General features: G+C 46.0%; 1 protein-coding gene across 4 annotated transcripts in view; it reads right to left on the reverse strand.

Annotated features, from left to right (window-relative positions):
- The window catches only part of ITIH2 (inter-alpha-trypsin inhibitor heavy chain 2), a 40322-nt gene that overhangs the window by 5321 nt on the left and 18567 nt on the right, over window positions 1-16434 (reverse strand). For 2 of the 4 annotated variants that reach the window (XM_053406813.1, XM_053406812.1), the window contains 8 exons: window positions 15716-15841; window positions 14358-14539; window positions 12848-13033; window positions 12093-12232; window positions 10922-11094; window positions 10323-10445; window positions 3404-3526; window positions 1612-1698 (listed from right to left, as the gene is read on the reverse strand). In XM_053406813.1, coding sequence (XP_053262788.1) covers window positions 1612-1698; window positions 3404-3526; window positions 10323-10445; window positions 10922-11094; window positions 12093-12232; window positions 12848-13033; window positions 14358-14539; window positions 15716-15841 — 1140 coding nt within the window. The remainder of the gene's footprint in view (window positions 1-1611; window positions 1699-3403; window positions 3527-10322; window positions 10446-10921; window positions 11095-12092; window positions 12233-12847; window positions 13034-14357; window positions 14540-15715; window positions 15842-16434) is intronic. The other 2 variants (XM_053406814.1, XM_053406816.1) reach the window with 2 other exon arrangements.

A 16434-nucleotide genomic window follows, 5' to 3' on the forward strand; every position in this document is an offset into this window, starting at 1 on the left:
TTGGTGGGCAGTACCCCCCACTTTGGGAATCACTGCCCAAAGCAATGGCAAAAGGGCAAAGACAGAGGCGAGAATCAGACAGGCTGATCTCAAAACTGAACTGCAAAAGAGAATACACAGAGCAATCATGAATGACACCCTGCAATGGCACTCTTAAATCATGCCCTGTGCGACACACATCGCACCTGCAAATGGGTTTTTGCTATTTCCAAACACTGCATTACAGTTACATATGCTTCAGGTTACATACGCTTCAGGTTACAGACTCCGCTAACCCAGAAATAGTGCTTCAGGTTAAGAACTTTGCTTCAGGATGAGAACAGAAATCGTGCTCCAGCGGCACGGCAGCAGCAGGAGGCCCCATTAGCTAAAGTGGTGCTTCAGGTTAAGAACAGTTTCAGGTTAAGAACGGACCTCCAGAACGAATTAAGTACTTAACCCGAGGTACCACTGTAATTGAAAACAATCCCCCACCCCAAAGGGAGCTCTAAGAGAAAACAAACTTTCAATACCACCAACTTGATCTTGGAGTTTTTCGCTCCAGCGCTTTACAAATAACACCCAGTTTTGAGTCAACTGACTTGTCTATGCACCACTGTGGTTCCTCCGAAAACAAAACTATTGGGAAGTGGCAAGGGACTTCCTTCTTTCGAATTGTTAGAATATGTGACTCCTCTGCAACGTGCGACCAACAAACCCCAGCCTGAGCATCCGTTAAATTGTTCTCTGGATTTTAGGACCAAACAGAAAAGCGCATGATGTTAATTGCATTGAATCATTTAATGTGTCTGGTGTTCTTTAACTATAGCAGCCACAGATGCAAAAAAGAATTGGGATTGTGGCATGCAAGGAGTTAACCCTTTCCATGCTTCTGAAACCGCCCCCCCCCAAGTTCCTGTGGAGGGTAGCAGCTGTGGGGGAGAGCTTCATTGGCAAAGGAAGAGGGTTAAATATTTCCTCTCTGTGTACCCATCAGTGCTGGATTAGACAATGGGCAGACAAAGCACATCCAACTTTGCTGGACTAGCTTAAACCCCACAGTAATTTATTGTTATTCACGTTTTATACTGTATTTTATGCTGTTTTTTGTTGCATCAATTAAGTGTTTTAAATTTGTCGCTAGCCGCCCTGAGCCCGGTTTTCTGAACTGGGAAGGGCAGGGTATAAATAAAAATTTATTATTATTATTATTACTCCACACTCTCCCCCCATAGATTTATTAAATAAAGCACAGATTTATTGCAACACATGGAAAGATCTGATTTCCTCGCATCATTTCTATTTACGTCAGTGGGACGCCCCCTGGTTTAGCTGGGGATACGGAATAAAAAGAGAACATGTACACCCCAGGCTGAAACCAAGGGACACTCTTTCCCCTACTCAAATGTAACCCCCTAAAAACTCAGTCGCTCCCATGTTCACATTCACCCCCGTACAGTGGTGGCAGAATGCAGGAAGATGAACAGCAGGTGGCGCCAGAGCCAAGGGCAGAAAGCAGGAAGACTGACAGTAGGTGGTGCCAGAGAGGCAACTATTTCTAGTTTTGCCTCTGCCCTCCTCCCAGCTGAGTTCAGAGACAGTAAGATGAAAATCCAGCACAGTATCTTCTACCTGCATGTATCCCGCTTTGAGGTAGGTTCTTTGTGCCCAAGGATGTGTTGAAAGGACCAGGCTTGGACTGGCCTAAAAGTAAAGGTCCTGTTGTGGGAGAAGATCAGGGAAATATAATTATCCTTCTGATCAGGAGCAATCTCTTTTTGGAAGAAGGAAATATTGTCAGAATGGAAACCGCAGCTGCGTTTCAGTTACTCATCGCAGCAAAGGTGTCCTTGGCAATACTGGAGGCGTTGGCCGTAGAACGATGACTTAGAACCAACCGCATCGTTAGTAACGCACTAATTGCCATCTTCATTCATGGCTGGGCATTGTTTTCTTAGGTAAAGGTAAAGGTACCCCTGCCCATATGGGCCAGTCGTGTCCGACTCTAGGGTTGTGCGCCCATCTCACTTAAGAGGCCGGGGGCCAGCGCTGTCCGGAGACACTTCCAGCTCACGTGGCCAGCGTGATGAAGCTGCTCTGGCGAGCCAGCACCAGCGCAGCACACGGAAACGCCGTTTACCTTCCCGCTATAAAGTGGTACCTATTTATCTACTTGCACTTAAGGGTGCTTTCGAACTGCTAGGTGGGCAGGAGCTGGGACCGAAAGACGGGAGCTCACCCCGCCGCGGGGATTTGAACCGCCGACCATACGATCGGCAGGTCCTAGGCACTGAGGTTTTACCCACAGCGCCACCCGCATCCCCATTGTTTTCTTAATTTATCCTAAAAGCTAATGCTTTATGGGGGATATATCAGGGTAAGAAATACGCAAAATAAAACGTTCTATCTCAAAGATATCAGTGGTCTATGCAACAACGACAAACCCTGGTTTTATGCTGCCTGTATAAAAATTTCCTTATTGCACAATATAAAGAGGGATGTTCTTATGTCAACACAGGGATAATTCTTGCATATTTCTTAGTTATGGCTGCTTCTGTTTTTTTTAAAACAACAACAACAACACCCAAACAAATACAATTAATTCTTGAAGTGTCTTTTTTTTTTAATGGGCCCATGCTCATTAAAAAATGGCCCATGTTTATAGCACTGGAACAGAATGCATCATAATACTTTAAGTGTCAATGGTCAATCAATGGGTTTTCCTGGACGCATGGGAACTGGGCAGCAAAATGTGTTGGAAAACCCGGACGTAGCTGCAGTCTGAGCAGCTAGACAAGGCCCCTCATCACAGTTTCCTCCATTATGACGAGATGCATCTGAATCACAGTAAAGGTAAAGGGACCCCTGACCATTAGGTCCAGTCATAACCGACTCTGGGGTTGCGGCGCTCATCTCGCTTTATTGGCCGAGGGAGCCGATGTACAGCTTTCAGGTCATGTGGCCAGCATGACTAAGCCGCTTCTGGTGAACCAGAGCAGCGCACGGAAACGCCGTTTACCTTCCCGCTGGAGTGGTACCTATTTATCTACTTGCACTTTGACGTACTTTCGAACTGCTAGGTTGGCAGGAGCAGGGACCGAGCAGCAGGAGCTCACCCTGTTGTGGGGATTCGAACCGCCGACCTTCTGATTGGCAAGTCCTAGGCTCTGTGGTTTAACCCACAGCACCACCCGCGTCCCTTAAATCACAGTAACTATTTCTAAATTAGCAGATGCTCAGACGGCAGTAGAGAAGTAAGTTTTAATGCTCCTGGTGCTCTCTCTGGTTCTGTATCTAGATTTGGGCCAACAACCCTTCAGACAGAGGACTGCCCTTCATAAAGGAGGACACACGGCCACCTTGAAGTGAGGAAACCCAGATGGTGATAAAAAAGGGGGGAGGGAAAGAGTCCAATATCTATTACCTGCATGTATGGCAGAAATAGTTGGACCCATGACAGCAGCTAACGGACCCTGAGGTTTCACCGTAGGTTTCGCCCAAGATGGGATGGAATTGTCAGTCGGTGCTGGGCCAATAACTAAGGATCCTGTTCAGATAAACCAGAAGATAACTGTCATGTGCAATTAGCGCATTGTCCATAGAGCATTTGGGTTTCGCTTTAATGGTGCAGCTCTCATTCTAACATTTGCATCGTTACCACAAATGTGCCCAACGCAGCCGTTTTTTTTTTTTTTTAAAAAAAAGGAGTTAGCAGTACAAACTTTGAAGCAGTAGAGGCGGGTCCATTTGGGCCAATGGGGCGCTGCTTCACCAACCCTCCCTCGGTTCACCTGTTGCTCTGCCTCCTTACTTACAACCACTATGGAGGGTTTGCTCTGCTTAGGGTCCCGGGCCCTAAGGAAGTTAGATTAGCCTCAACCAGAGCCAGGGCCTTTTCAACACTGGCTCCAACCTGGTGGAACGCTCTTTCTCATGAGACCAGGGCCCTGCAGGATCTGATTTCTTTCCGCAGGGCCTGTAAGACAGAGTTGTTCCGCCTGGCTTTTGGCTTGGAATCAACTTGATCCCCTCCCCCTCTTTCCTTTTTCCTTTCTCCTTCTGTGATGGAGCTCCTATTTGGGGACTTCCCTGGCTTTTTTCTGGCCCACGTAGGACCAGTCTGGATAGTTGGCCTTGGTGAAGATTTGATGTTTTCATCCCCCAAAAGTTTTTGATTTGAGTTTCTACTGAAATGAGGCTGCATTTTAATGTATTTTAATCTTGTTTTTAAGTTGTATTTTAATCAATTGTTTTTTGATCGTGTTAGCTGCCCTGAGCCCGATCTTGGCTGGGGAGTGCGGGGTATAAATATTATTATTATTATTATTATTATTATTATTATTATTATTATTATTATTATTATTGTTGTTGTTGTTGTTTGTTGTTGTTTGTTGTTGTTGTTGTTGTTATTATTATTATTATTATTATTATTATTATTATTATCATCATCTTGTAATATCTTCCTCCCCTTTAGTCTCAGTGTGGCTCCTGTGGAACTCAGCAGGGCAGAAGAGGGGAAAAACTAGAATTAAGACATTGCCTCTGGCTCCAGCTGCTGTTGGTCTCCCTGCCTTCTGCCCAACTAGCCTCAGAGGGCACCAGCCATCACTGCCTTAATGCATGACCACAGAGACAGCTGGCAAGAGAATCCTTCTCTCCACTGTAAGGGTGTGTCCGGACCAGGGCCGTCTTTAGCATATGCACCGCCAGGGTGCAAAGATCCGCCCAGTGCCCCCAAATTTTGATGTAAGAGGGGGGCGCCAGATACATTGATACTGCAGCTCTTCCGCAAAAGAGAACGGAAATGACCCAGCGATCACGGTCGACCGGTTGGACATCCTGGAGGGAGATAGTTAAGAGCTTAGGCGGATTCAGCGGCGGGCACCTGGCGCCCCCAGAATTTGGCACCCAGGTGCCCCGCACCCCTTGCACCCCTGGGTAAAGACAGCCCTGGTCAGGACAGTGAGAAAAGGAAGAGTTGTGCCTCATAAACCTTTCTTTTTCGCAATTGACCAGTGTACACATTGGTGTAGCCAGAATCTATGTTGGGGGGGGGGAGAGAACCCAGCTATCTGCCAAGTGATTGGTCGGTTAGTTTAAGTATTTTTATTTATCGTATTTACGTGAATCTAATGCGCCATCGAATCTAACGCGCACCTCAGTTTTCAAAACCTTGAAACCCAGAAAGCATTTGCTATGTCAGCGGTGTTTTTCAAGCTTGCAATCGAATTTAATGCACCGTCAAATCTAATGTGCATGCTAATTTTTGCCATGTAATTTGGCCAAAAAAAGGTGTGCAGTACATTCGAGTAAATACGGTATTTACTTGATTTAGGAGGGCAACTGCCCCCCTGCCCCCCTAGCTATGCTCATGAATGTACACATTTTACAAGATAAATAAAGAAAGCCATATTATAAAGGCCTTCTAAAACTATATAGGGCAATGTACTTAAGTTGTCAATTTCCCCCCCGCTAATTCCCATCACAACTCAAGAGCCTGATGAGAAACAAGGTTTTTCATGCCTGTGTTTCTTAAATCACCTCTGCTAGAAACACAAACAATTCTGCCATATTGCATGCATTGCCATACCCCTTATGTTACATATAATATTATACACTCCAGTTATCCTGAAAGAAACCAGCACTTTGAAAGATGCATAACAACAAGGCATATACACATATAAAACGCGTATGTGTTAATACTTGTGAAATTATGTTGCAGGACTGCAGGGCTACATGGGACTTGATTCTTCAATACATATAAAATACTTTTGTATCTGGACCATTTTGCATACAATTAGTCAGGCTTTTCCCACGTTTGTTTTTAAACAGCAGTACTCAGACAAAACTGGGTGCCCCATTGTGGGCAAAGCTCAGCGGGTTCCGTTGTTTATTTATTTTTAATTTCATGAAATATATGCACTGCTTGATTGCAAACAACAACCTCAAAGCAGTTTACAAAAAGGACAAATCAATAAAATTATGAGTAAAAACAGACAGAACATTCAAAAAAATGAAAAGCAGCAATAAACTAAAGAACACACCAGCATTCTAGATGCCCAGGTAGGCTTGTCTAAAACAGAAATATGCCAAAAAGAGTACAGTGAACACACCTGCCAGATATCAATAGGCGGGGAGTTCCAAAGGGCACACTAAAAGAATCGATTTCTTACGTATGACTTTGTGGCATCAGTAATGGTGCCGATTCTGCACTGTTCAAAACCCTTAACAGAAGTCAGATGATGGTCCTTTAAACCCCGCCTGAAAGTCTGGAGAGAGTTACTGCCAGTCAGTGTAGACAACACTGAACCGAATGGGCCAATAATCAGACTTCTTTTGCCAGCTCATTTGGCTCCTACATTTCTCAGATGGTCCCCGCCTCCTTGCTGAGATAATACCTTGCAAAGCTCAGCCAGTAGGGCCACTGGGACCAGGCCAGTTTAGCTTCTCGCTTCCTTTTCCCCTGCAAAAACCCCCAGGATCCAGCAAAGGATTTAAACCAGATTGCCACAAGAAATTAATATCTGGTGAAGAACAGCCGGTGAATGCCAGATTCTGCCTGGGTTCATTTCCATAATATCCAAGGCAACACGATGACCAAGCACAACAATGTGATGTCAATATAAACTCTTTATATAATCTATACAGAACATGAAACAGTATGAAATATATGAAATATGCATTCTCTGCAAAACCAAATAAACAGAAATCTTATAAATCTCTGAAAGTCACAAAATATGCACTCTTGATGATTATCTATTGTATAGATTACATAAAGAGTTTATATTGACACCGCATTGTTGTACTTAGTCATCGTGTTGCCTTGGATATTACTGATATTGTTTGCAACACAGGGCTTTAATTGTTTGGGTTCATTCCTGAGCACAGGGCAGTGCAGATGTTGCTTGCTCAAATCCTCTTTTTTTTCCAATACAGTGGTACCTCGGGTTACAGACGCTTCAGGTTACAGAAATATTACCTCTGGTTAAGAACTTTGCTTCAGGATGAGAACAGAAATCGTGCTCAAGCGGCGCAGCAGCAACAGGAGGCCCCATTAGCTAAAGTGGTAAGGATAAGGTAAAGGGACCCCTGACCATTAGGTCCAGTCGTGACCGACTCTGGGGTTGCAGCGCTCATCTTGTTTATTGGCCAAGGGAGCCAGCGTACAGTTTCCGGGTCAAGTGGCCAGCATGACTAAGCCACTTCTGGCGAACCAGAGCAGCGCACGGAAACACCGTTTACCTTCCCGCCAGAGCGGTACCTATTTATCTACTTGCACTTTGATGTGCTTTCAAACTGCTAGGTTGGCAGGAGCAGGGACCGAGCAATGGGAGCTCACCCCGTCGCAGGGATTTGAACCGCCAACCTTCTGATCGGCAAGCCCTAGGCTCTGTGGTTTAACCCACAGTGCCACCTGCGTCGCTATAGCTAAAGTGGTACGTCAGGTTAAAAACAGTTTCAGGTTAAGAATGGACCTCCGGAACGAATTAGCCACTGTACCAGAAGATAGACACGCTGTCCTAAATAATACCTAACAGGAGTATTTTGACACTTTTTTCCACTATTTGTGGGAGAGCAGCCAAAGCCGACATTAAGCGCCCCCTCATTCTGACGAAAGAAGAATGGCAGACGAAATTAATGGACTATGCAGAATTGGACAAAATGACAGGAAGGATTCGAAACCTGCGGGACCAGAGATTTACAGAAGATTGGAAGAAGTATATGAATTATATGAAGAGCAACTGTAATCAACAAATTACGCTAGTAGGACTACAATAAGTTTTGTAAGGAGAAATATACGAAGTGTTACAAAGTAGAAAAAGATAGAGATATTGGTTATGAGTTTGAAATGTAATAGGGAAGATAAGAAATGCATACCAAGAGATTAGATTGGAAAATTTTCAGACAGGATTGATGGAAGTAAAAAAAATCGAATAAGATGTAAAAGTATGTTTAATTACTGTTGAAAATGATGTAATAAAATGATATAATAAAAAATTTATATACAAGACATTAAGCACCCCCTCATAGATCAAGCCTTTGCAGCCTTTGCTGCATTTGTTCCATCAACAGGAAATCAAAGAACAGCGAGGAAATCTTTGGGCAGGGCCGGCCCAAGACATTTTGGCACCTGAGGCGAAAAACAAAACAAAATGGTGCTCCCTCTGGTCCCTGTTCTCCCCCCTCAGGGAAGAGAGGGTGGAATAAAGATCTACATTGAGATCTGATGCCCCTGGGGATCCTGGCCGCCTGAGGTGGTTGCCTAACCTTCCCTCAGGGATCCTGTGTGTTTGGGGCTTTTTAGTTTAGAAAAAGTACAAGAAGACACGAGTGGCATATAAAATTATGTATGATGTGAAAGGGATAGACAGACATTTTTCTCCCTAGTGGGAACTGTAGTTTGTTAAGGGTGCTGAGAGTTGTCAGGAGACCCCCTTTCCCCTCACAGAGTTCTCAGAGTAGTTAAACAAGCTATCCCTCCTCACAATGAACTCTGGGAATTGTAGTTTTTGTGAAGGGACTATCGGACTATACATTTAAAGAGGTAATATAACGCTTCAAAGAGTCATCTCTGCAGACCATCCTGGGAACTGTAGTTTGCTGAGACTTGTGAGGAGACCTCATTTTCCCCTCAGAGCTACAGTTTCCAGAGTGGATTAACAATCCTTCCCAGGGAGCTCTGGGACATAAATGCAATAAATATAAAATACCTAGGCATTGTAAGACCCATGTCAGCTGCTACCTGGCTAAGGTTGCAGGAGCCCTCAGAACCATAGGTGGTCTCTCCCCCTCCAGAGAACCAGCAGGTGGTGGTGGTGGGTCTTATTTCAAGAGTTTTGTTATTCTGGAACCACTCTGTTAATTTGTTTTCATTCAGAATTCCTGGCCAGTTTCTGACTTCTCCTCTTTACATATCGTCTGCTTTTAGTCATCACAGACCTCCCCTTCCTCCCTTCCATTAGGCTCCTTGGGGCAGCCTAATTTCTTTCACAGCCTGTCCTGTTCCCTTCCACCTCCTCCTTCATCTCTCCTCCTGGCTCCTTCTTCACTCTCGCTTTCTCCAAGCTTCCTCTGTTTACATTCACTTTCACTCCTGTCCCCCTCTTTGTGCTGCATCCGGCTGGTACTGAGCAAGAACCTCTCATGGATGCTGCCCTTTAATCTGCTGCAAGACTCCCTCAGCAGACTCCTGCCCACCATCCTTGCCCATCGAGTTCCTCAACTGTGCGTTGGGTCAGCCCCAGAGTCGCAGTGCGATCCCTTCCCCTTAACCCACAGGCGGAAAAGGTAAAGGTATCCCTGAACGTTAGGTCCAGTCGTGGATGACTCTGGGGTTGCGGCACTCATCTCGCTCAATAGGCTGAGGGAGCCAGTGTTTGTCCGCAGATAGTTTTTCGGGGTCATGTGGCAAACCAGAGCAGCGCACGGAAATGCCGTTTACCTTCCCGCCAGGGCGGTACCTATTTATCTACTTGCACTTTGATGTGCTTTCGAACTGCTAGGTTGGCAGGAGTTGGGACGGAACAATGGGAGTTCACCCCGTTGCAGGGATTCAAACCGCCAATCTTCTGATCGGCGAGCCCTAGGCTCTGTGGTTTAGACCACAGCGCCACCAGCGTCCCTACTAACCCACAGACGAAACTCTGCAGCAAATAGGATCATAGGGACCCCTAAGGACCATCTAGTCCAGGGGTCAGCAAACATTTTCAGCAGGGGGCCGGTCCACCATCCCTCAGACCTTGTGGGGGGCAAGACTATATATATACATGAGTGGAATGTGTCCTTTTATTTAAAATGCATCTCTGGGTTATTTGTGGGGCATAGGAATTCGTTCATTCCCCCCCCCCCAAAAATATAGCCCAGCCCCCCACAAGATCCGACGGACAGTGGAGCAGCCCCCTGCTGAAAAAGTTTGCTGACCCCTGATAGTCCAACCACCCTGCGCTGCAGGAATCTCAACTCAAGCATTGCTGGCAGGTGGTCACCCAACCTCTGCTTAAAAACCTCCAAGGAAGGAGCGTCCATAACCTCCTAAGGGAGACCGTTCTGTGGTTGAACAGCTCTTACTATAAAAAAGTCCTTTCTAAGGTTTGGTTGGAATCTCCTTTCTTGCAATTCGAATCCATTGGTTCACATATTACCCCTTGGAGCAGTGCAAAATAAGCTTTCTCCATTTGACAGCCTTGTAGATGTTTTAAGATGGCTATCAGATCACCTCTTGGCCTGTTCTTCTCCAGGCTAAATAACAATGGGCTTTCGATGGCTTTGCACTCTCCTCCCCCATATCATCACTGCAGGGGGGGAAAGTGATGAGCACAATGCAGGGACCCATTTTCTCTTACCAGCATGTATGGCTGATGCCGTTGGGCCCATGAGGAGAGATGAAGGATCTTTTGCCCCGGACGTAGGCTTGGCCCAAGCTGGGATGGAATTCTCAGGCTTGGGGTGGCCAACAGCTAAAGCACCTGTAAGAAAAAGGGAATGGAATTACAACAGACCTATGTAAAGATAAAGGACCCCTGGATGGTTAAGTTCAGTCAAAGGCGACTATGGGGTGTGGCACTCATCTCATTTTCAGGCCAAAGGAGCCAGCGTTTGTCCACAGACAGCTTTCCGGGTCATGTGGCCAGCAGGACTAAACCGCTTCTGGTGCAGTGGAACACCATGACAGAAACCAGAGCGCATGGAAACGCCGTTTACCTTCCCGCCACAGTGGTACCTATTTATCTACTTGCACTGGCGTGCTTTCGAACTGCTGGGTTGGCAGGAGCTGGGACAGAGCAAGGGGAGATTCTGTTGCGGAGATTCAAACCGCCGACTTTCCAATCGGCAAGCCCAAGAGGCTCAGTGGTTGAGACCACAGCGCTACCCACGTCCTTTACCTACAGACCTATGTAGTGCCGTGTCGTACCCTGACAACTGGGAATAGTGTGGAACCAACCTGGGCAGCATCCTCTTTTGCGGTCTTGGGGCGAGTCAGCCAACATCAGCTCGTCTCCATTTGGGCTCTCAATCAACATCGCTGTGTATGGGGTCACAATGTGATGGTCCAAAGACATCTGCAAGATCTTCTTTGTGATGTTCCTTTTCAGGGCAGCCGTAGTGGCCAGGTTTCTATGTGGTGCAAAAACAAATGATCTTAAAGGCTGCCCTGTGGAAGATAGAGCAAGCTTCTTTTCTCCTGCTCTGGGGGGTAGGACTCAAACCAATGGCCTCAAGTTGCAAGGAAGGAGATTTCCAATTCAACATTAGAAAGAACTTTCTGACAGTTAGAGCTGTTTGACTGTGGAACGGTCTCCCTAACAAGCTTGCAGACTCTCTCCTTCCTTGGAGGTTTTTAAGGAGACGTGGGCTGGCCATCTGTCATGGATGCTTTAAAAGAGATTCCTGCATTGCAGGGGTTGGACTAGATGACCCTCAAGGTCCCTTCCCTTCTATGATTCTGTGATTCTATGAACCTTCTCCACTACCAAGGGATGAGTGAATCTGTCAAATTTTGTTTCTCTCCCTTTCATATCCATATGTGAATATTTTTTGAGGGGTGGGGGTGGGGGAAGAATTTCTCAAACTGTTTTGGTTTGCATGTTGCTTCTTAAAGGTAAAGGGCCCCCTGACCATTAGTTCAGGCTCTCATCTTGTTTTATTGGCCGAGGGAGCCGGCATACAGCTTCCGGGTCATGTGGCCAGCATGACTAAGCCGCTTCTGGCGAACCAGAGCAGTGCACCGAAACGCTGTTTACCTTCCCGTCGGAGTGGTACCTATTTATCTACTTGCACTTTGATGTGCTTTCGAACTGCTAGGTTGGCAGGAGCAGGGACCGAGCAACGGGAGCTCACCCCGTCATGGGGATTCGAACCACCAACCTTCTGATCGGCAAGCGCTAGGCTCTGTGGTTTAACCCACAGCGCCACCCGCGCTTCTTAAAAGGTGACTTAAGCAAGTTTGCCTTTAAACTGAGCTAGTCACAATCCCACTCCACAGAACACAACTGTACAGTACACAGAATCACTAGTACTGGGTCCCAGCTAGCATTATTTCAGAGCTAGAATTACAGAAATTCTTCCTCTTCCAGGAAGGCTCTAAGAAATCCACCGAATGCTTTCCTTCTCACCTCTCCGCCATCAGTTGGTTGATGGTAATGTAGGCCCACAGCTTTTCAGTGAATTTTGGGTCTGCATGATTATCTTTGCTCAGGAACTCATCCAGTCCCTCAACATCAGCCAGAGTCTCCAAGACCAGCTGTGCATTGGACTAAAAATGGAGAAGAGAAATAAAAGAGATACAAAGACCTTTTGTGAGAAACTTCCCCTCAGGTGCTGTTGATGCAGTTAAAGTGTTTCTTACCCATCCTTCAAAAACAGGAATGGGAAAATCGGTCCATTTCTAGTTTCTCCATTTTCCAATAAAAAGTTCAGTTTTTCACATTTCCACATTGGTTTGGGAATTCCTGATTTTAAAAGTCCTCAATAAAATCCATCAGCATTTTAGGGAGAATTGCTCCTAATATATGCACATTTTTATATGCAATTTTGGCTAATTTACTTAATTTTGCAAGCAATTTCCTCCAAATAAAATGCATCTGTTGCCTGTTATTTTCACTAAGACACGTCTCTCACATATGTTTTCCCTAGTCTATGCATTTCTGTACATGTTGCAACAGCTGGAGAACTGCATTGCAGATGTGAATTTTGAAGGATGGATGCAATTTGGTTTGCATATCATTTCAGGAACTGTGAATTAGGTAAGTTCACCTGGTAAATAAAAAACTGATTCAAATTTCATCCCCACCCCTATTGAGAAAGCTCCCCACAGTGGTGTAAACATCTGCACTGCGGAATGAGATAAATGGGCAAACACTCCACTCACGGCAGTGGCTGTAATCATACTCTGCAAGTGTTGCACGTTTTCAGTGTCTACTTTTCCTGCGACCACAATCTCAGAGCCTCCAAAATAGTTCTGGAAAGTGTTGTGGGTGACATCGGACACCATTCCGTGCGGGTAGTTGAACTCCAGCTTTTTGAGAAGTGGCGTGGAGACTTGGTTGTAGAATTTCTGCAAAATCCAAAGAGGAAGAGAAGTGAGGACAGCTTGGTTTTTAAGAGAAACTTGCATCAGGCATGTGCAAGATAATAATAATAATACAATAATAATTTATTATTTATACCCCGCCCATCTGGCCGGGCCTCCCCAGCCATGCTAGGCGGCTTCCAACAAAATATTAAAATACAGTAATGCATCAAAGATTAAAAGCTTCCCTAAACAGGGCTGCCTTCAGATGTCTTCTAAAAGTCTGGTAGTTGTTGTTCTCTTTGACACCTGGTTGGAGGGCGTTCCACAGGGCGGGTGCCACTACCGAGAAGGCCCTCTGCCTGGTTCCCTGTAACTTGGCTTCTCGCAGGGAGGGAACTGCCAGAAGGCCCTTGGAGCTGGATCTCAGTGTCCGGGCAGAACGATGGGGGTGGAGACGCTCCTTCAGATATACTGGATTGAGGCCGTTTAAGGCTTTAAAGGTCAGCACCAACACTTTGAATAGTGCTCGGAAATGTACTGGGAGTCTGGTATCCTAAGAGGAACAGGACAGAACAACAGTGGGGAAACTGGGGACAGGGAGGAGAAGATGGGATTCGAAGATCTTTAGTCAAGACCCTCTACATTCATTCTATAAAAGTTATTTTTTGTAGTGGTTCCTCCAGGTGTCCTATTTTTAGTGTGCAACCATTCAACTGGCCAGCTAAACCAGGTAAGCGCAGCTGCTTGCTTCTTGCTCTCTCCTGTCCCTTATTCAGCTAATGTGAACTAGCCATAAGCCTAGGGCTGCTAATGTCCTTTGCGCCGTGATTCCTAAGTGTTCAACAGCCAACTGGCTGGCTGCTGGGTGTTTGAAAACCACAGGCAAGGGAGTTCAACAGATAGGTAGGACAACCCACCTGCCAATCGTGAGACACCTGAATGTCATGTGATGGACAGGCGTGTTTGCCTCACCGACTTGTCACAGTTATCTGGCCCTTCAAGCTAAAACACCTCCATTAGAAGAAAGGTCCTAATTGTATAAGCTGTTCAACAGTGGGACAGATTCCCTTAGGAGTTTACGGGGTCATTGTCACAGGATATATTTTTAAACAGAGGCTGGATAGCCATCGATTCAGGGATCCTGAACTTCTTGCACCTGCAAGAACTTAGTTTAGATGTCCTCCAATGACCCTTGCAAGTCTTTGGTTCTATTAAATCCAGATAATTTAACAGATAACCAGATGATAATATGATGATGATGGTGATTTTTGTAAAGAGGATGGATGTGTCATGTTTTCCTTTCATTCTCACCCTCCTTTGTGTTCCATGAAATTTTGTATAAACGGGAGAGAGGGTGAAAATTCACCTTCATTTGAGATGAGGTCTCCTGGTTCCCAAAAACCCTCTGGGCAACTCCATTGTTTTCATGAGCCAGCCTTTTCAGAAAATCATAATCCACGTCGAATCCGATACCAAGGCAGAACAAAGAGATATCGTCCCGAATGTTCTTCTTCACGTTCTTCTGAATTGTAGGCAGCTTAAGTTCTCCTGGTGGGGAATGGAAAGGAAGGAAATGGTCACATTCATCGAGGACTGTTCTATTAAAGTCTTGCATGTGAGTCCGAAAATGAAGGAAAAGAATAAATCAAGATGCTATTTCTTGGTACAGTGGTATCTTGGTTCTCAAATGCCTTGGTACTCAAACAACTTGGACCCTGAACACTGCAAACCCGGAAGTAAGTGTTCCGGTTCGTGAACTTTTTTTGGAAGCTGAATGTGCTCCATTTTGAGTGTTACGCTTCCGATTTGAGTGCCACACTTCTGTTTTGAGTGTTACGCTGTCTGTTTTTGCTATTTATTTTGCGTTTTTGTAGCTCTTTTTTGTTTCATTTTTACGACTGTGTGGAACCCAGTTCAGCTACTGATTGATTGATTGATCATCTATTCCAGGGGCAGGCAACCTAAGGCCCATGGGCCACAAGCGGCCCACGGGGGGGTCATTTAATCGGTCCACGAGCCACCCCCAAACCGAGCCGCCCACTCGGTGAGTCCCCGCACACTGTGCTAAACGTGTCTGTGCAGACGCAGTCACTGGAAATCACGTCTGCGCAGATGAAGATGCAGACAGTGGAAATCGCTGGCGCTCACAGTCCGGTCCATGGAGGGATCTCCGCTAGAGTGAACAGGCCCGGGTGAGGTAAACCTTGCCTACCCCTGACCTATTCCGATCTCTTGCAATCACAGCTAAAGAATCCCTGATGGATTGGCCACCCAACCCAAAAACCTCCTTTGCGCTGCGATGCTCTCCCCAGTGCTACCACATTATTGCTCTTCAGAGGGGATATAGCACAATAAAAGTGAGACAATCTCCCCCCTGCCCCCAAACGCTTGACCACCCTAAGAGCATCATGAGCACAAATAATCATGAATGGGCAATGGAAAGGATATTGTGTGTGTGCACATGCATGCAACAGGTTTCACTGAATTCAGTGGTGCCACAGGCTAGTTAGTCATGTTTAGGACCACAAGGAGAAGGGGACAACAGAGGACAAGATGGCTGGACAGTGTTTTCGAAGCTACCAGCATGAGTTTGGCCAAACTGCGGGAGGCAGTGGAAGACAGGAGTGCCTGGGGTGCTCTGGTCCATGGGGTCACGAAGAGTCGGACACGACTAAACGACTAAACAACAACAACAGGACCATGTTGTAGCCGCAGGATTCTTACCAACGGTAGGATCTCCATCTGACACCAGCACGATCATGGATACAGAGTTTGGATCCAACAATCCTAGACTTGTAGCTTCATTTAAAATAAAGATGGCCCGGAGAAGGGCATCGTTGATGTTTGTTCCTGTTTCGAAAAATGAGAAAGAGGCAATAAGCAGACAGATACAGAGGGAAGTAGGCGCATTTAAATCCTATTGAATTTAAGGACATCCGTATTTCCCCCAATCAATGGGAGAGTTACAGTGCAGTCCTATAGATGTCTACTCAAAAGTAAAGCCAAGTTCAATGCGGCTTCAATGAGTTGAGTTCAATTGGGCTTAGTTCCAGGTAAGTGAGCGTAGTATTGCAGGCATAGTATTCAGTGGGGCTTTTGGACCCTTAATTTTGGAGCACTGAATTCTGAGCACAATAGTTTACTCCTCCTCCTCCTCAAGTTACAATTACCAGTGATCCTTAACGAACTACAGCAGCTAAAATTATTTCAGGGGGGAAACACGCTTCAAATGTGCTTTACAAGTATAAAAAGGTAAAGGTACCCCTGCCCGTACGGGCCAGTCTTGACAGACTCTAGGGTTGTGCGCCCATCTCACTCAAGAGGCCGGGGGCCAGCGCTGTCCGCAGACACTTCCGGGTCACGTGGCCAACGTGACAAGCTGCATCTGGCGAGCCAGAGCCGCACACGGAAACGCTGTTTACCTTCCCGCTAGTAAGTGGTCC

This window comes from Podarcis raffonei, chromosome 10 (assembly GCF_027172205.1).
Source record: "Podarcis raffonei isolate rPodRaf1 chromosome 10, rPodRaf1.pri, whole genome shotgun sequence".
NCBI classification, from domain to species: Eukaryota; Metazoa; Chordata; class Lepidosauria; order Squamata; family Lacertidae; genus Podarcis; species Podarcis raffonei.